The sequence below is a fragment of the Oncorhynchus mykiss genome, chromosome 26 (assembly GCF_013265735.2).
Source record: "Oncorhynchus mykiss isolate Arlee chromosome 26, USDA_OmykA_1.1, whole genome shotgun sequence".
Lineage (NCBI taxonomy): Eukaryota > Metazoa > Chordata > Actinopteri > Salmoniformes > Salmonidae > Oncorhynchus > Oncorhynchus mykiss.
Genome location: NC_048590.1, coordinates 28400105 through 28420557, shown reverse-complemented (window position 1 = coordinate 28420557; position 20453 = coordinate 28400105). Strand labels below are relative to the sequence as shown.

Here is a 20453-nt window from a genome sequence, read left to right as displayed (position 1 = left end):
TAACAATCGGAAATTGGTATTTTTGGGCGCCGATTTTGCCGATAAAAAAAAAAAAAAAAAAAAAAAAAAAAAGAAGTTGTATACCTTTATTTAACTAGGCAAGTCAGTTAAGAAAACATTCTTATTTCCAATGACGGCCTAGGAACGGTGGGTTAACTGCCTTGTTCAGGGGCAGAACGACAGATTTTCACCTTGTCCGCTCGGGGGATCCAAACTTGCAACCTTACAGTTAACTAGTCCAAAACTCTAACCGCCTACCTCTCATTGCACTCCACGAGAAGCCTGCCTGTTAAGCGAATGCAGTAGAAGCCAAGGTAAGTTGCTAGCTAGCATTAAACTTATCTTATAAAAAACAATCAATCATAATCACTAGTTATAACTAACTACACATGGTTGATGATATTAATAGTTTATCTATCGTGTCCTGCGTTACATATAATCGATGCAACGCTGGGGGATGATTTAACAAAAGCGCATTTGCGAAAAAAGCACATTCTTTGGACGACTGTACCTAACCATAAACACCCATGCCTTTCTTAAAATCAATACACAGAAGTATTATTTTTAAACCTGTATATTTAGCTAAAATAAATCTAGGTTAGCAGGCAATATTAACCAGGTGAAATTGTGTCACTTTTCTTACGTTCATTGCACGCAGAGTCAGTGTATATGCAACAGTTTGGGCAGCCTGGCTCATTGTGAACTAATTTACCAGAATTTTACGTAATTATTACAGAACATTGAAGGTTGTGCAATATAACAGCAATATTTAGACTTAGGGATGCCACCCGTTAGATAAAATACCGAACGGTTCCGTATTTCACTGAAATAATAAACGTTTTGTTTTCGAAATGATAGTTTCCGGATTCGACCATATTAATGACCAACGGCTCGTATTTCTGTGTGTTATTATGTTATAATTAAGTCTATGATTTGGGACGGAAGCTATACTGTTACACTGGCAATACTATAGTGCCTATAAGAACATCCAATAGTCAAAGGTATATGAAATACAAATGGTATAGAGAGAAATAGTCCTATAAATACTATATTAACTACATCCTAAAACCTCTTACCTTGGAATATTGAAGTATCATGTTAAAAGGAACCACCAGCTTTCATATGTTCTCATGTTCTGAGCAAGGAACTCAAACGTTAGCTTTTTTACATGGCACATATTGCACTTTTACTTCTCCAACACTTTGTTTTTTGCATTATTTAAACCAAATTGAACATGTTTCATTATTTATTTGAGGCTAAATGGATTTTTATTGATGTATTATATTAAGTTAAAATAAGTGTTCATTCAGTATTGTTGTAATTGTCATTATTACAGATAAATAAATCAAATAAAAACCAGCCGATTAATCGGTATCGGCGTTGAAAAATCATAATCGGTCGACCTCTAGTCCTAACCGACCTGCCAAAACTATAGTTTGTTAACAAGAAATTTGTGGAGTGGTTGAAAAACAAATTTTATTGACTCCAACCTAAGTGTATGTAAACTTCCAATGTCAACTGTAAAAGTATGCAACACTTTCATAACTCCAGTTATGAATAGCTTCTGTTGCACATGTGATATAGGCAACACAAAGTCATCGCTTGTATAGATGAGTAACAGGAACACTGCAAAGACAGTGGGATATATAGAGTAAGCTTAGACAAACACAGAAGTAGAATACAAGCTTGGCTTACCGTGATGGGGCTGGGGACTGCAGCTACCATAATGCCAATGGTGGGATGTGGGGAGAGCAGGGCTGGGCTTCTACAGGTAATGGAGCCGACCCCAGGCGTGCCCCCGTCAGCCCGCCTAGACTGAGCCTCTCCGGGGAGGGGGGAGTGCAGCATCTGCTCCTGCTGCTTCTTCTGGATCTTCCGCTGGAGCTGCTGCTTGGCATCGATGGAGGGAGAGGGCAGGGTCTTCACTTGGGACTGGAAGGAGTGGGCTTCAGCTGTTGGTGCGAATGCTGAGGATGGCAGTGGCGTTTTAACTCCTAAAGGGAGGAGACAGAGGAAGACAGAAACAGGTTAACACATATTTTGAGTTAACAAATTGTCATGGTCCTCCTAGACAGAGCAGCTTCTATTTTGAAGAAAGCATAACTATCCCACTGGGCACAAACTGGTTGAATCAATGATGTTTCCACATCATTTCAATGAAATGTAATTGAACCAATGTGGAATAGACGTTGAATTGACATCTGTACCTAATGGGATGGCTTTTAGGGACTGACAGGAGGTGGTATGTAAATGCACTATAGCAGGTCAATGAGAAATATCTGCCACTAGATGGAAACATTTCACTGTTCACCATACATGAGGCAGTGAAAGGACAAGTGAAGTTTGACTATCAAAACATACAGTGCACACTGACAGTATTCAGAGCCGTTAACTTTTCACATATTTTGTTACGTTGCAGCCTTTTCCTAAAATGGCAAAGCAAAAACAGGTTTATATACATTTTTGGAAATGTATTAAAAATAAAAAACAGAAATACCTTATTTACATAAGTATTTAGCATTGAGGGAACAACGAACGGCGCAAAGTACAGAGATCCTTGATGAAAACCTGCTCTAGAGCGCTCAGGACCTCAGACTGGGCCAAAGGTTCACCTTTCAACAGTACAACGACCCTAAGCACACAGCCAAGACAACGCAGGAGTGGCTTTGGGACAAGTCTCTGAAGGTCCTTGTGTGGCCCAGCCAGAGCACGGACTTGAACCCGATCAAACATCTTTGGAGACCTGAAAATAGCATTGCAGCGAAGCTCCCCATTCAACCTGACAGAGCTTGAGAGGATCTGCAGAGAAGAATGGGATAAACTCCCCAAATAAAGGTGTGGCAAGCTTGTAGCGTCATACCCAAGAAGACTCAAGGCTGTGATTGCTGCCAAAATGTGATTCAACAAAGTACTAAGTAAAGGGTTTGAATACTTATGTAATCAGTTTTATTTATTTTTTAATACATTTGCAAAAAAGCCTTAACCTGTTTTTGCTTTGTCATTTTAAAATGAGGCTGTAACGTAACAAAATGTGGAAAAGTTCAAGGGGTCTGAATACTTTGCGGATGCACTGTATTGTCACCTGTTGGTGTACCAGTCATGACAGTGAGGGCTGCCACAGATTTGGTGCCGATATAGTGGCTGTTGAGGAGGAAGCGAGCCAGGTCCTCCACAGCATCAAACTGGCGGCTCAGCACCTTCTGGGCCCACTCACACACCAGGCCACAGGCCGCAGAGCGCACCTCCTCCTCCGCACTGCACAGCTGACCTGAGGCCTCCAGCACCTCACACTGAAGCATAACATAGGCACACGTACAGGTGTTAGGAATTATAGTCGTACATATCCCTGTATTACTTTTAGTTCAATATGAAGCCTCAAAACGTAGTCCTTTTCCTAACACATTCAATTAATGAAAGTTATGTTATGGTTGGACTACAGTTAGGCAAACATTTCTTACTTATTTTCTTGAAAATCTATTTAAATAAGGTAAAGACCTTGAGAGAGGAAGGCAGACAGACAACTTACCCCGTCCCCTGTTTTATGTAACTCCAGGTTGGGTAAAGATGGCATGTGGACAAAGGCTTTCTTCCTCAGTCCACTATAGCAGTATGTGAGCAGGGGTTAAGGTTCAAAAAACACTAAACGGTCAAATATTTAAGAGTTAATTTATGGAGGTGCTAAAATATGTTGGTTGTTTGTCTGTAAAGAGCCAGGCATTAGTGCTTCAGGGACCATTCTAGCCATAAGAGACTGAGATTGCCCCACAGGATAGGGTAAGAAAAGTGACTCAGGGCAGAAGGTCAGTTGTCACTCAGACAGATCTGAGGAAGAAGCTGAGACGGCTATTATTATTATTTTTTTTCACCTTTATTTAAGCAGGTAGGCCCAGTTAAGAAAAAGTTCTAATTTACAACTGCGACCTATCTCCCAGTCAGCATCAGTCACTAACTCCACTGCCAAAATAAGGCACTGTGGATTTGTGGTGAGAGCTAGACTTTTATCAGATTCTGGTGTGTGAGAGTGTGACAGCAGGTGCTCCCTGCTGAACACTTGCATACACTTAGGAGGTGTCTCACACAACCAGGCAAAGAGCTACTCAGAGTTATAGCACAGTTATGAATGACTCACTTTCTCTCACACAAAACAAATGATAAAATACAGACAAATAGGTCCAAGAGTGTGATCTTGAATGAACTTTGTAGAGTGTGTATTAACTTTGGTAACATAAAATAGTTCATTTAAAAAGGAAGATATAGATCACTAAGCAAGCCACAGCTCAAGATGTTCTGATTTGGTCTGATTTGACTTGGTCGCTCATATTGAGTTTCCGCTGCCATTGCAACCGTCATATAAAAACAAGGTCTATTTCAGAAAGGCTCAGCATTGAAAATAAAAACTGCATTCATACGCAAGTATTTTATGCTATTCTTTTTTTGAACTCCACCTTAATAAGAACGAAGTCACTTGTCACTTGACTAATTTAACGGACGCTAATCTCATTGGAGACTGTAGCTTTGCCAAGTCTAGAGTCGTGATCTCATGGAAAAGACATTGAAAAGACATTTCACAAATTGTTTCCTGAAGGTCAAGAACACAGTGATTCCCCTAAGTGTCTCTGTCCTACTATACTACTCTCCAGGCAGAGGCCGCTTTATTTGATTTAATTTCAGTTCTATATTTAGAGGCTCCATGAACTGACACAACAGATGTTCTGCGACCAGAGTCCAGAGAGGCCAGATTGTTTGCTACAAACCATTCCAGTGAAGGATATTTTGATTTGCCTCTCATGCCAAGTCGACGTGCCTTCATGTTTGGAAATACATTTTTCATGATCTTTCCAAAGTCCGCCGCACTCAGTGGGTGGTAGCAGAGATTGTCACAATAGCTCCTGAAACAAACAAACAAGAGGCAGACAGACACAGACAGTAAACATTTGTTGTACAGGGGAAGTAAGGTTCAGATAAACAAGGTATTGGAAATCTCAGTAAAACCAAATAAACTATGTTAAATATCAAATAAAAGACAGTCACATCAAAACAGTGACATCTGGGCGAAGACATTCCCATAGAAATCTGAAACATTATTAGTACTTTAATTTGCAATGAATGAGGACGTCAAACTGCGTGTTACATAACAGTCACATAGCATTTCAGACTTTCCGTTCTAGTGTTACCAACACATGGTGCACATCTTTTCCCATGCTTGCTGCATCTATTTATATTGGTGCTTTGGCTGGCAGTGTGTAGATCCTTCATAGCTGGCAGTGTATATTAAAGGTTTATTTATTTAGTAACAGCCAAATGTTATGTACTTTCATAACATGTATCTCATGTCATAAAATAAAACGGCCATACAAATGTGTACCTTGTTCTTGTGAAACCTCTTAGAAGTCAAGTACTCATGGAAATCAAATTCAAAAGTAAATCCATCCATTTACACCTGGTATGGAATTTAACCTATCAGGTATCCCAAATTCCCTAAAATACCTGTACACAGTGCTATCAATATGTTTCTAAATTGGTCCGGTGTCCCTTTCCAGAACATCAAAACAGGGTGACAGTTTTTTATTTGTATTTAACAGTGCTTCACACTTCCCTATGTCCCCTTTCTCAGTCAGATACCCACTTGTACTCATCATAGACCTCCTGTTTGGGCAGAGAGGTTTCTGGGTGTTCCTCTAGGTGACTGCGAATCCAGTTGAACGCGTGCATCTGCTGAGTGCGGCTTGATGACATGGAGCTCTGATCACTGCTAGAGAAAGCAGGAGAAAATAGGTTATTTACAATACAATCACAAAAAAAAACATTTTACAGTCGGATCTACCTTTCCCGCCCCATTTTTCAAACGCAACCAACACACATCACCCCCATGTCTCTGTGTTGTAAGTGAGAGAGGTTTATGTACCATGACAGTTCTCCAGGACTGGCAGACCCTCTCTCAGTCCTGATGGGCATCGTGTGGAGTGTTGGGGAGTTGAGGTGTTGAGGTGATGAGGATTAGATGTGGAGAACAAGTAGGAATTGATCATTGCTTTTCAATCAAGGTATGATATTGACAACATCAATGAGCAGTGTGTGTTTGTCACCTGATGCTAAACTAACTTCAAGCCACTGCCCCTGGACACTTCTGTAGATGAGAGGATTGGATAAGTTCAAACAATGTGGGGAAATTCCTCTTAGACTATCAGAAGTAAAGCTATTACAGTATTCCTTAGGCCTAATACATATCCAATCGTCTCAGATCTGCACACATTCCTAGGGAGTATGGGCTTGGGTCATTTGGAATTAAGCGTGCGTATGTGTGTGTGTGTGTGTGTGTGTGTTACAGATCAAATATACATTAGAGAGAAGACAAGGCATAAATCTACACATATTTTGCAAAAAGGTCAAACATGAAGGGTTGAGGAAAGATGTTATTAATAAGTTATTAAGTAAGGATTTTCAATCAGAACACACACACAGGTGATAGTCATATGTGGGAAATCATTATCAAATCAACAGCACCAAAGCTTATTTGCTATTGAAGAGAGAATGTTTGAACACACACACACCCCCCTAACCGGTAGTTCAATATCAAATCAATCAATGCAATTTTTTTTAAACAGCCGAAGCCTATTTTCTCTCTAAGGGAGAGAGTATGGCATAATGAGCAGAGTTTGACTTAACCACAGTCCAAGCTAATGTTGACAACCATTGTAGCATGTGGGGATAGGATAGGGTGCAGAACATCTATATTATGCTACTAGGCTAATGGATAATGGGGTAGATGAACAACAGGCTAAGTCATGTGCAAATTGTGTGGAACTGCATCTAGACATGACACAAAACAAACTATGTTCAATCAAATGACAGAATGATCAATTACCTTTTTTCACTGTTGCTGGGACCAGAAGGCAACTTAAGGTAGAGGTAGAGTTTCTCGATGTCTGTAAACGTCTCCACATCTTGCTGTAAAAGCGGAGCACAGGGAAGAAGAGGGATTTAATAACAAACAGTAGGGATGCACGATATATCGGTGAACATATTGGAATCGGCCGATAATAGCTAAAAATGCCAACATCGGTATCGGCCAGATGTCTAGTTTAAAGCCGATGTTAAAAAAACGATGTCAAAGCTAACGTGCATACCTATATAACATGGTGTAATGACGCTCCATGTTAAATTTGGCGCTACACGTGCCACACAGCATTCCTAACCTAGCCCACAACGTCTGCTGTGTGGATCGAGCAGTCAACAAGTCAAGCAGTTATTTGAAAGAGTAAGAAAATTTCAGCGAGACAACTCAAAGGCGAAACCCATTAAAGCCAAGATAATGGAAATGATTGTCCTTGACAATCAACCATTCTCTGTCGTGGGTGATGTTGGCTTTTGCCAACTGGTCGAGCACCGGTACACTACCAAGTGCGCTATTTTTCAGATGTTGCACTACAAGCCAGTTAAGAACAAATTATTATTTACAATGACGGCCCGGATGACGCTGGGCCAATTGTGCACCGCCCTATGGGACTCCCAATCACAGCCGTATGTACTACAGCCTGGATTCAAACCAGGGACTGTAGTCACGCCTTTTGCACTGAGAAGCAGTGCCTTCAACATCTGCGTCCGTGTGTGTGTGCTAACTGTAGTAGAATGCTTAAAAGGCAGCAAAATTTTTAAATATCGGTGGTAGTAGTGTTCATGGTAGTCTTTATCACTCCACTGATTTAACATGCTCTACTGATGTCTCTCTCAGACTGGCAGTCCAGTTCATGAGAAAGAAAATTATTCTTTTCATTCTCACTACTATAATAATCCACCAAGATACATTCCACAAAGGCTGACAGGTTGCCTTCCACTCCAGCTTGAAGAGCATGAATAACACAGAAACGTTTCCTGTTTAAATGATCCATTCTTAGTCTATTCTCCACTGAGTGAAGTCGGGTGCTCTCATTGCTTCTGCTGTAGTAACACAGTGTTTAGTTGTACTATGTAGGACTTGAGGCACCATCAGCGTAACCTTTTTAATTCAAAAGTTATGAAATCTACGACAAAGACTATTCAGTTCCAGTAAAACCTAAAACAACCATTTCAAACAATCCCCTTTAGTTTGGTTGGACTAGTTTGAACACTATCCGCACCTGGGAACGCATAGAACACCACATTTTTTTGTCCAAGAAACACATTTTTGTGCATGGGCACGTATTTGTTTTAGGAGTTTTAGTTCATTTGACAATGTGAAACAAACCGGACCCCCCAAAAAAATACATTGTAACAAATAATCAAACTGATTCTAACTACTGCTCAAAATGTGTAAAAACACCCTAAAAGACAGCAGTGTTCAGGAACAACCCCCCCCCCCCCCCCCCCCCCCCCCCCTCCTGCAAATGAGATTAGGGATGTAAAGGAGAGACTAAAAAATCCGGGAAGGGGTGGAAGTTGCGGCAGAGAGAACCACTGATCTTGATGAGGTCTCGTTCAGAAGGATCCTGGATGCATCCTGATAAACAGTGCTCGAGCTAAGATCAATGTGGACGAGTGTCAGGATAAACAAAATTACACAAAAACCTTCAACCTCTTGGATTCTGAATGTTTCTAAAACGTGTGTGTGCAACAAATACCACAGGGTGTTAAAGATCAACACAGGGGGCCCTCATCCCTGCCACAATGATAAAAGCCATGAGGAAATCTCTTAATGAGATCAAACAAATGTTTCCATCGAGGGGAGAGGGTTAGTGTGTGTGTGTGTGTGTGTATTGAGAGCTCCTAAGGATTTTTTCACACTTGGTCCCTTTTAGCAACAACAAAAAAATTCAGCGCAGTTCGCTTAAAAATGTTGGTGCAGTGTCAACACTTCAAAAGGAACGCAGGCCCCTCAAAAGAGTCCCTGAAGCGACCGGAGACGAAAGGTGGTGTGAGTTCGGTTCTCTAGAAATCCGACAGTCCGGTTCCATTTTTTAGGGCAATGCCAACACCAAAATTCCCACACCACACACTAGACTACTGCAACACTGTTTCCCCTGACATAAACCCTTACATTAGCACCACAAAAGAGAAGTGTAGGTTCGCAGAAAAAACGTGTTGTTTTTGGATATTGGATACCGTTTTGGGATATTGATTTTAGCCCTTGTCAAGAATGCACAGAAATACCAAAATGTGTGTGGAGTTATGTTCAGATTATTTGTTTGAAATGTGATCTATGGGCTAAGAGATTGTGGGGTTTGAAGTGTGAGAAGACAACATGAGACATATGATATCTGTTCTTTTAAAGAGGACTATGTGGGAAAACCCCCTATCAGAAGACCTTGAAGGAACATGAGGATAAATACGAGGTGATGGATCCCTGCAATATCCAGAGGGGGTTGTTGCAGCTACCATGGGACAGTGAAATAACTTTAAAACACTGATACCTGCTAACCTAACAAACAGACAGTCTGGGGGTGGAACAAAATGCATTTTAAAGTTCATTACTTTCTATTTATTTTTAGACAGTTATTTGCAGTTAGTCAAATAACGCTGGAGGCAGACTTTTCCATGTGAATGCAGATGATTAGGGTGTCACACAGACAGATAGATGCCTTAGGGCTGTAGCCCAGCTACCAAAGTCTATGACATGTTTTACAAAACATCAACAAACATTAACTGGGATGATGGTTTACGTATTTGGAAGCAATTTCACTGAGAGACTTTGGAAGGCATGCCAACAATGTCGGGGTGGGGCACGTGCAGCACTGGGTCTCACAGATGTCGTGACAGAAGGGCTTTGGGGCTGTATTACTCCATGATCTGATCTCCACTGCTCAGTGACCACCTCCACTCCCCGCCTGGGCAGAACACTAACAGAAATACAACTACTGCAACAGCAAGTGGCCACATATGCCACAGATAAGTACAACTTACAACAGTAAACAAACAAGCAAGCACTGGATCACGCTTGCACTCTTACTCACGGTCGGTTTCTCGCTTTAACCTCCCTCTCAATCACACAGACACAAGCTTTGAAACGTGCTGGCACACACACACACAGTTAAATCCCAGTGGATTGATGGGGAATTGAAAAATTGTATGGTTGAGAGGGAGGAGGCAAAAGGTATGGCAAATAAGTCTGGCTGCACAACCGATTGGCAAACGTATTGCAAATTGAGATATGTGACTAAACTGAATAAAAAAGAAGAAACTACACTATGAAACAAAGATAAATGACAAAGAACAATAGTAAAAAGCTTTGGATCCATAATAAATACACATTGCTAAGCTCAGCTGTGAAACACATTGGCTAATAGACAGACGCGAAAAATAAACAAAGCACAATCTCTCTCTCACCCTCTCTCTACCCCAGTACTACAATGGGTGGTGGGTGCCAGTTGAACCCAACCCAGTTAAGTGTTTGGAGAATGGCTGGGCCCAGAGCTACAAACAGAAACAGCCCTCTCCAACACGCTGTTTCAAAGGGAATAGGGAAGATGATAGGGTGGGGCAGGGGTGATTTAAATTCTGCTGGAGTAGAAGGCGGCAGACGAGAGACTTTGGCTCCAGGCACAACTCTCCAACACGGAGCGTGAGGGCCCTGCAGGGGGAGGAGCAGGCTCCCACATCACGTTCTGGATTCTTGATGAGCTGAAGGGGCCCTGGTGCCTCTGTCTACTACACAATATTCACTGTTTTAAAACAGTAACCAACATGTAGTACGATTGTTTTTTCTAGCACCTAATTGTTATCTTTTTTACAAAAACTATTTAGAGGCAAACACTTAAATGTTTATTTAATATGAAGCTGTGAGTGCAATACACTATTTCAATACCGATTGATGGATCACGACAACATCTAAAAGCAGAAGGGATACAGAGAGTCCCATGGCATTTCAATGACCCAACCAACCCCCCCATAGAGGAAGTCATCGGAGGTAGCAATAATCCGAGGAATACCTAATCCGGGGGCTAGCAGAGCGGAGCGGGCAGTTAAGCTCTCGTAAACAAGCTTTTGTTTAAATGGTGTCTGCTGTAGGACACCAACGCTAGGGAACATCAGACCACCAGACCAGTGCTTTACATTGTGGTGCAGACTGCAGTGGACAGCCAAAACTGGCCAAATGTCCAGAGCAGCATCTCTGACACCAACATTATGGAAAAGAGTTAAACACCCAACACATGACCATAAAGAGAAGCTCTGGGTGCCATAGCAGGGAGGGGACAAACATTCAAACACAGAGATGCTGACAAGTGTGTCTTAACGGCATGAGTGCACAGAGCCAGACAGCCATAGTCGGGTCTGGGGGTGTGTTTGTTTGCAGCGCCGGCAGGCTGAGATAAACTGAAATCCCCTGTCATTAACCCTTTCCCCTGGACTGGCCTCTGCTAGCGGTGTGGTCAGCAGCCCCCGTCAAACATAGCCACAGCGTACATACACTGCGTACGTACCCCCCCCCGTTCAATTGGTTTCTAAGAATAGAAGTATTTGCCCCTCTGTCTTCTCTATTCACTTCTTTGTTGCTAGGGGAACGGTAGCTCACCAATGGCTAAAGTTATCAGCCACTGAGCAGAGTTAGCGATTGGGGGGGGGGGGGAGTAAATACATACATACAGACGTCGTGGAGCCAACTGGACTCTCCTTTTTAGAAGGAGAGTCTCATGGAGTGGAAGGGAATAGACAGACATGCTGGGCTACGTTACACACATGACTACTATTGGTCCTTCACTGGTGGAGCAAAGGACATCACACCCTGCTGCTGCCAGACAAGCCCCACTACTTCACACAGCACACTTCCAAAGTGGAAGTCCATGTTTTTCAAATACTCTACAAACCATAGACTACAATCAAAGTCCAATACAAATTCTCAACTATATTTATACGGACAGGGTTGGGGAGTCACGGATTACAAAAAAAAACAGTAACTGTAATCCGTTACCAGCAAAAAATATTGTAATCAGATTAGATACTTTTGAAAAACTAGATGATTACTTTTAAATTCAGAAAGAACATTTGTGGGAAAAACTTGACACCTGTTTTCTATATGACATTCAAATCAGCATTGAAAAAAGGTTCAAGTTGAAGTTCGTTCCACTTGAGCGAGTCGGACTACAAGCCAGAGACCACTATGATGACACACCAAATGTGTTTGATGAATCGCGGGAAAAGAGCAGGAATGGGCTTTTGTTGGCTATAGTCCAAGCGGTCTTCCGATGGTGACTGCTGTCGGCATCCAAAGATTATCCAACTTGAATAAACACTTGGAGGTAAGGATGACAGCAGTGATGTAGTCTATAGAGATACGGATATCACTTCTTATTGATATCTACATAGTGTATTGAATCACACAGCAGCTCTCTCATTTAGCTATGTGTGCCTTATGGATTGTGGTTGTTGTGATGGCTGTTCAAATCTAAAAGGTGTATTTGAACCCAATAATGGTTGAATTCAAGAAGTTTAAGCTGCCTATCAATCATTGTTTTTGAAACCAGTGGACAGAGTGAAAAATGCGCTCTTGCAACAGCTACACAGTGCGGATGCAAGCCTATGGAATACAAGTGGGTCTTTTATTTTCTTCAGTAGTGCTCAAAGCATGCCATTCCATGACGCAGCATTTATTTTTCAACTACAAACAATGAACCCAATCAGTCCTCCATGACAAAATCATAAACAGAGTAGGGCTGGCTAATAAGTCCTTAGTTTTGGGGTGATGCTCAGGTAAAACAATTTGGCTAATCTATACTTCAATATTTCCAAGTCCTATTCTTGAAGATCAAGGGGTATAACATTTACTGGAATGACTGGAATTCTGATAGACTTTGGTTTTTAATGTAAAGATATAATTTAATCATATTATTATTATATGTAGTAGAAAGCGATGGGTTAGAAGAAGCCTACATAACCAACCCAGAAATTAAAATGTAACATCCATATATGGCCACCTATGTAAACTTTAACATTGATTTATCCTGCAATAGATGTCGTTCAATTGGTAACATACATGTTTGTCTTCTTCTAATGCCTCTTAAGGGGAAAGTAATCTAAAAGTTACAGAATGTAATCATATTACGTTACGGAGTTTGGGTAATCCAAAAGTTACGTTATCAATTACAATTTTGGACAGGTAACTAGTAACTAATGGATTACACTTAGAAAGTAACCTACCCACTTCTGTATATGGATACCAGTAGTCATCACTGCTAGGGCGTACAAGATTCCTCACTGTTGGCTATGGTTTACCTTCATTACCGCTGGTAATTAGTTCAGTATGAAAGTTTTATCCCATCCCGCAAGTGATAGTGAGAGAAATAATCACATCGTAGAACATTTTTTAAACCCAGACTAGACAGCTAGCACATAACAGTACTAAAATACTGCTAGCAGTAGGTGGTACCACAATGCCATGCACAACAAAACCAGAGCATTCATTTTCCACAATTATGTTCGTTGATACTCTCATTTTAGTAGGGTCTGCTCTGTTCTACATCTTGGGAGTTGAGACATAAAAAGGTTATCGTTAGAAAGGGAATCGACCAATTGTTGGACCAAACCTCAAATGCAAATGGCAAGTTGAAACTACTTGTTGTCAGAGAGGTTGAAATGATCTTTCGGCTTTGTTGTCGTGAGAGGCAGGGGGAGGGGCTTGGTGTCTGAGTGGGAAGGTGCACAGTGCACACAGCACAGAAGGATCGAAGGAGACGAGACCAAAAAGACAAATGCTCATAAAAACTGAAAACATTGCGTTAAAACATACATTCAAATTAATTTCATACAGTCGCCCAGCCCTGCTTCTGTAGTCATTCAACTTCAGCCACTTAGACCTTACATCTCTGAAATTCATTTGGACTTTGACTGGCCTGGGTCTGAAGACCCTACAAACTACAGCACCCTTCACAGGGGCAAGGGTCCACACTTGGATGACAATCCTAAATGAGTCAGTGTCAGCAGACAGTCTACACTCCCCTGCACCTTCACAAGGCCAAGGTTAAATACCCATCCATAATCATATATCAGTCCCCTCGGTACCAGCAACATCAACAGAACAATTATAGCCTGGTTGTATTCTCACGCCAACAACAACACTATAGCTTTTTGTTGGATGAAAGACAAGTTCATAAATGGCAGTTACACAACTAGCTATGCTATGTGTCGGCAAAACTGAGCTATGGCGTCAACCCGACAACTTTATTACCGAGCCTGATACCATCTAGGAGAATGAACTAGACGTGAGAGGAACCAGATTGGTTGTGTTGAGGCTCAGAGAAACTGAAAGCTATTAGAGGAAACGATAACACACAGGGAGAAAAATAGGTAATTAACAGGTTAAGCCTCTGGTTACATTGGCCTGATACTGTACATGATCTACTTTGTGTTCTCTCTCTCTCTCTAAGAACCACTAACCTCTCAGTCTTCCAACTGAACCCAAAGCTCTACAGCGAATGAATATTCACACAAAGTGCAGCTATAACTGAGGACATCTGAACAGAACCAGTTTGATATGAGGCCAGACACCAGAAAGAGATGCATCATGCAGACCCTGATGGTGGAAGCCTAGTAATAGTACTAAGACATTACTAGTGGAGCGAGGGCTGGGCATTAGTGATTCAACACACACAGAGATGGGTTACTCCTTAGAAAGACTAAAAACAGCCACCTCTCCCCAGAGACCACTCTCACATCTCCATAAGACACAGTCTGAGGCAGGAAACAACCACAGTGTATCAACACAAGTTTCATTATTGATATGTGTTCTACTTATCACCACCGCTGACACATTCAGTATGTAAATGAAAACAGAGGGAGAGAGAGCAGTTCATATTAGACACTAGTGCTTTCCCATGTCCTCTAGAAATCCTTAAGAGGCAAAGAAAACAAAGTCTGTCGGAATTGAAAAACACAAGACCCTTGTGGAATACAACTGAAGGCATTAACCTTTAATGAGCGCAGCTGATGCAAGGTATTGTTTGAGATTGCAACATTTAGCACCGTAAAGCTGACTGGAGCACGGGAGCTGACTGGCGCACGGGAGCTGACTGGCGCACGGGAGCTGACTGGCGCACGGGAGCTGACTGGAGCACGGGAGCTGACTGGAGCACGGGAGCTGACTGGAGCACGGGAGCTGACTGGAGCACGGGAGCTGACTGGAGCACGGGAGCTGACTGGAGCACGGGAGCTGACTGGAGCACGGGAGCTGACTGGAGCACGGGAGCTCATGCGTGTTTTGCGAACTCTGGCACCTGCCACGAACATGGAGATTTGTGTGAAACTTTAGGACTCCAGGGATTCTGGATTCGGCACTTAACAGTACACGAGACAGGACTTTAACCACTGGGATTGGGGTCCCCTTTCACTGAGGAGGAGGAGAGGCAAGGCAGGTCAAGGAAAACACACAACCGTTGACCTCCTTATATGTGTAGCCTGAGTGCAAAACGCAGGCTACAATGTGGCAGTGGTGGTGGGTGATTTGATTGCTTTGACAGGTCTAGCCGTCTATCCTCAACATACCTCTTGGTAAGATACACCTCTGACAAGCTGAAGCCCAGCCTGCAGTATTGAGTAAACACAGCAGGTTTCCCAGAGTAACTAGAGTGTAGCCTTGACCTCTGCTCATTCTCCTGCCTCACCTGTTGGCAATGCACTGGATCTTACCTCAGTGTTGTATAGCACCCATCTCTATTGACATGCAAAATATTTCTATACTTGCTCAATTACAGTACATAGGGCCAAATCCTCACATGAACACACGTAAACATCTTGAATTTTCAGGTAAGCCATGTGCTGCAGATGAGTTATGTTCAAGTATATCAAGTTGGGCTTTAGATGATAATGTATGTTCAATCACACCCTGGTTGACTGAATTTCAGTTGAAGGCCAGAACCTATGAGAGAAAACACAAAGGGCTAAAAAGATAAGGTGATGACAAAGGGACATGACCACTGTTTTGGTTACAACACCAAGCACAGAGGTAAATCGTTTCATCCCATCTTCTAGAGACCATTACGAGCCAAATACGGTGTAGTATAACTATAGGACTCATGAAGTAAGATTAAATGGGTTAGTGGAGTTTCAGTGAGATCATTCAACAGGACTGAGCAGTATTTTATGGTCAGCAATGGCTGTTTCATAACAGGGCTACTTTTAGCTCTGACATCAAGTGTGGTATAAATAAGTCAAACATAGGACCACCTGTTAAAATACTACAGACAGTAGATGGCAATGCTGCTTCTCTTCATCCTCTAACAGTCTCACGACACCGGCGAAGAGGTGAGATAAGCACAGAGATTACATTTCAGAAACCTAAAATTGACCTTACTCAAGTCAAAAACCCACCTTTAAACATTGGGGGGGAAAGTGTAATAATTATGAACAGAGCATACATTGTGGTTAAAGGCTTTATGACAAGGAAGACTCACCAAAATATTGTCCACCTTTGACTGTACAGATTTACTGAAAAAAAAAAGAGAAACATAAGACAAATTAGTATGACGCAAGTGTAACGTGAGCACCATGCATAAACCGGATGTATTAATAAATCACTGTAACGTAAGGCATGAGACAACCCTCTCACCAGCTTCTCCCTGGTCGTAACCAATAAATCCTAGGAACACGTTGTCATATGTAAAAATGGAGACAGACACTACATAAATGTCCTATAGCACTCAATGCCTATTTATAACACCTCCCTCAGAAAGTCATTGAGGGGACTTCAATCCAGTACAAACCGGGATCTAGGCCTAATCCATATAAAAAGTATTGTAAAATCTGACTTGACCTCAAGGCAATATACTGCTAGAAACACAGAAAGGAAAGTCAACCCATCCCTAAATTATCCCACAGCATATTAGTCAAAGGACCTATAAGAGACAGACAAGCTCTCTCAGACACACAGTTAAAATCAAATAGAGAAAACGGACTCACTGACTGTTGGTACAATCGTTCAGACAACCTGCTACAGTTCCTCACAGTGAAGAGGCTGCTAAATGCTTTTACAGTCAGAGATTCGTGGCCCCTTGCTGATTCCGCCCACTCAAAAACAACACACATCTACTCCCATAGCCTGAATTGACCCAATTTCCTCTCCATGGCCTTCAGAAATGTCACGTGAGGCAAGGCCTAGACATTGGTGTGAACCACAACACAACTCAAAAGGTTAATTGAGAGATGCAGAATTGAAAACACTTTCACTCAGTATGCGTGTGCCTACACATTCTGCAGCTCAAGAGGTGCGTGGTCCATGACACTTCAACTGAACCACATGGTAAACCCCTCTCTGTGTGGCTCAGCCCACATTCAAGTCAGTTTACCTGGATAACATAGTAGTAGGAGATGGTAACTTGGCTCTCATGCAATGGCCTCTCATACAACTAAGAATCAAAGCATTAACTGGTCATAATGAGGCCGGTTGCTTCTATTTGATCATCTATTACAACGAAGGGGCAGAACCTAGGACTTACTTATTAGTTAAGTAAAAGTCAGGTTCAGATGGTAGGTTGTTGCTGTGTGATATGGTACCAGGGCAGACTGAGGGGCTGTTACTAGGTTATTCAGGGCAGATCAGAATCAGGAGACTGTTATTAGCTGTGACAGAGAAAGTAAAAGCTTTAATGGACTGTTACTAGGTGAGGCCAGGATTTCTCAGTGTTGATAATAAGCAGGTCTGCCAGGTTCCTCTCATTAAGCTGTTTCTAGGTAAGGCCAGGCAGGTACCGAGAGAGTGCCTCGTTAAGTAATTGTTGCTGTGGGGAGCTGGGAGGGGATTGGGAAAGGGGAAGACAGGATTTAGATTCTCCCTGCCGGCCCCTTACTGCACATCACTCCAGTTTTAAAATGTTCTGCAGCAATTATGCCCCAGTTCTGGTCACACAGTGCCCCTGACTGAGCATGACCTAACAAGCTCTATCTAGAATTACTTAGTCTGGACTAGAACCTCACTTGGCAGGGTACACAATAATGTTGATGACTGGATCAGTGGATCCACTCTGACCTGTGGATCAGAGTGGAGTGTGTTTGTATTCCTCTAGAAAAGCCATCCCTGTCCCTAAATTCTGAGTTTGGTGATTTTCATGTGAAACATGGACTCATTGCCATGCAATGTACCTACGTTGAGACTGTATGTACGTTGAGACTGAGGAAGTTTGGTTTCTAAACACATCCTGTTGAACCCTGGGCTGGCAGTAGAGGAGTTCAGCTCTGAGGGCCTCATTCATCTATATCCAAGGTGCACTAGGTCACTGAGGTAAACTTCAACATGTCTGATCTAATTATTTTAGTTTATTTAGTGGCATGCACCAACCGCCACAACTTGAGATTTACATGATTGATTGTATATATTTGCAGGATTTTGTCTAACAAAAACCTTTCTGCACTAAGCAGCTAACTGCTGCATGTATTGAATTACTCTTAGTTACCCCATTCAGAAACCCTTGAATGATCATCAACTAATGTGCCTACATCTACCACACCAGATCTTATTTCAGCCTTTTAATAAATCATTCTGAAACATTGAGAGAGATAAGAACCAAGTCAAAACACAAATCAACATTAGAAAATGATAACTGGTAATATGATCTGACATGTTCAAATAATTCACATCTTTTGAAATAATAAACACTAAAATGTTACATTAATAGGGACTGTGTGTATCGTTTTTTCCTGAAAAGCACCCTGATTTTCAAAAGCAGCAGAGCAGACTCTCCCACCCCCCCAGCTGGCCCCTCCTGCACCCCCCCCCCCTATTGAACGTAAACAGTCAGAGCTGGCAGGAAGGGGCAGCCCTGGAGGCTCACTGTCTGCCACCCTCCCTCAATATGGCCGCTTCAGGGAGAAATTGGATTGCCTGACATTCACCTCTAAACCTCAGCAACCGCAGACAGTATAGCCTGACACTCGGGAAGGCTGGAGCACCAAAGCTGTGCTATTCTGAATTATCAATGTGGGGAGACCCTCCAACGGCGAGCCTCTCTGATCTCATATTCTTCCGCTAGAGTGGTGATGGTGAATATTTTAAACTGAAGCCTGACATACCATCAGAACAGCCACCAAATTGTGTGTGGAGCAGATACAGCCCACTACTACAACTGGGAGTTACAGTTGGCCTATAATCAGATCGAACATAACTTTCACAGAGGTTTAAAGACAGTAGGTCAACTGTTAAATAGAGCTACCACCAAAGACATGACATCCCTTCACTCCAGAGTCTCCCAACTGCTTTAACGAGGACTTCAGAAAACAATATTATGTTAAATGAACTTTAGCAATATTTAGGGCTGCCCCCATTTAGTCGACCGGTCGATTGTTCGGTCGATAGGCTGTCGATCGACCAAGATTTCTTTAGTCGAGCAGTGACGAACACTAAAAACATGGTGTACAAGACAACTGTTCGATTTGCGCCTGTCTGAGTGGACTGATCCATTGCGCAGGCCATAGCAGTCCATCACTCTAAGACATACATTACTGAAATTGCATATGGTTAAGGACAGCGGTGCAACACTAATAAAAATATTATTTTATATCAAATGCGCTTTCTCCCACGTTTGATAGCTGTCGCTTTCCACGGTTCTGAAATATTAGTGCGCTGTTGAATTGGCGCCTTTTCTTAGACCATTTTGCTATGTGCATAATAGCTAAATTAACCAGTATATTGGTGTTGAAAACAATGCAGCAGAGGCAGCAGTGGAGATAAGATTTGAAAAAATAGCACTTACCTAATTGTCTGAAGAAAAGTGAGTAGAGAGGAAACCAACCTAATTAGGTCTATAATCAATAGCCTAACTGTTAAATGTGCCTGGCTTTATAAATCATCCATACAGTTGATGTCGGCAGTGCATGACAAGTAATTTTTCCAACAATTGTTTACAGAAAGATTATTTATTCACTGTATCACAATTCCAGTGGGTCAGAAGTTTACATACACTAAGTTGACTGTGCCTTTATACAGCTTGGAAAATTCCAGAAAATGTCATTTAGAAGCTTCTGATAGGCGAATTGACATCATTTGAGTCAATTGGAGGTGTACCTGTGGATGTATTTCAAGGCCTACCTTCAAACTCAGTGCCTCTTTGCTTGACATCACGGGAAAAATCAAAAGAAATCAGACAAGACCTCAGACAAAAAAATTGTGGCCCTCCACAAGTCTGGTTCATCCTTGGGAGCAATTTCCAACGCCTGAAGGTACCACATTCATCTGTACAAACAATAGTAAGCAAGTATAAACACCATTAGACCACGCAGCCGTCATATCGCTCAGGAAGGAGACGCGTTCTGTCTCCTAGAGATGAACGTACTTTGGTGTGAAAAGTGAAAATCAATCCCAGAACAACAGCAAAGGACCTTGTGAAGATGCCGGAGGAAACAGGTACAAAAGTATCTATATCGACAGTAAAACGAGTCCTATATCGACATAACCTGAAAGGCCGCTCAGCAAGGAAGAAGCCACTGCTCCAAAACCGCAATAAAAAAGCCAGACTACGGTTTGCAACTGCACATGGGGACAAAGATTGTACTTTTGGGAA

At 42.1% G+C, this 20453-nt stretch overlaps 1 protein-coding gene across 8 annotated transcripts in view; it reads right to left on the bottom strand.

Annotated features, from left to right (window-relative positions):
- rfx7a (regulatory factor X7a) overlaps positions 1–20453 on the bottom strand; it is a 34844-nt gene that overhangs the window by 9138 nt on the left and 5253 nt on the right. The window contains exons 2-9 of one of the 8 annotated variants that reach the window (XM_021586241.2): positions 16356–16389; positions 6866–6948; positions 5906–5944; positions 5627–5752; positions 4773–4889; positions 3527–3611; positions 3083–3290; positions 1696–1994 (exon numbers count right to left, since the gene is read on the bottom strand). In XM_021586241.2, coding sequence (XP_021441916.2) covers positions 1696–1994; positions 3083–3290; positions 3527–3611; positions 4773–4889; positions 5627–5752; positions 5906–5944; positions 6866–6948; positions 16356–16389 — 991 coding nt within the window. Of the gene's footprint in view, positions 1–1695; positions 1995–3082; positions 3291–3526; positions 3612–4772; positions 4890–5626; positions 5753–5905; positions 6128–6865; positions 6949–16355; positions 16390–20453 lie in introns of those variants that run through there. The other 7 variants (XM_021586242.2, XM_036963378.1, XM_021586244.2 and 4 more) reach the window with 7 other exon arrangements.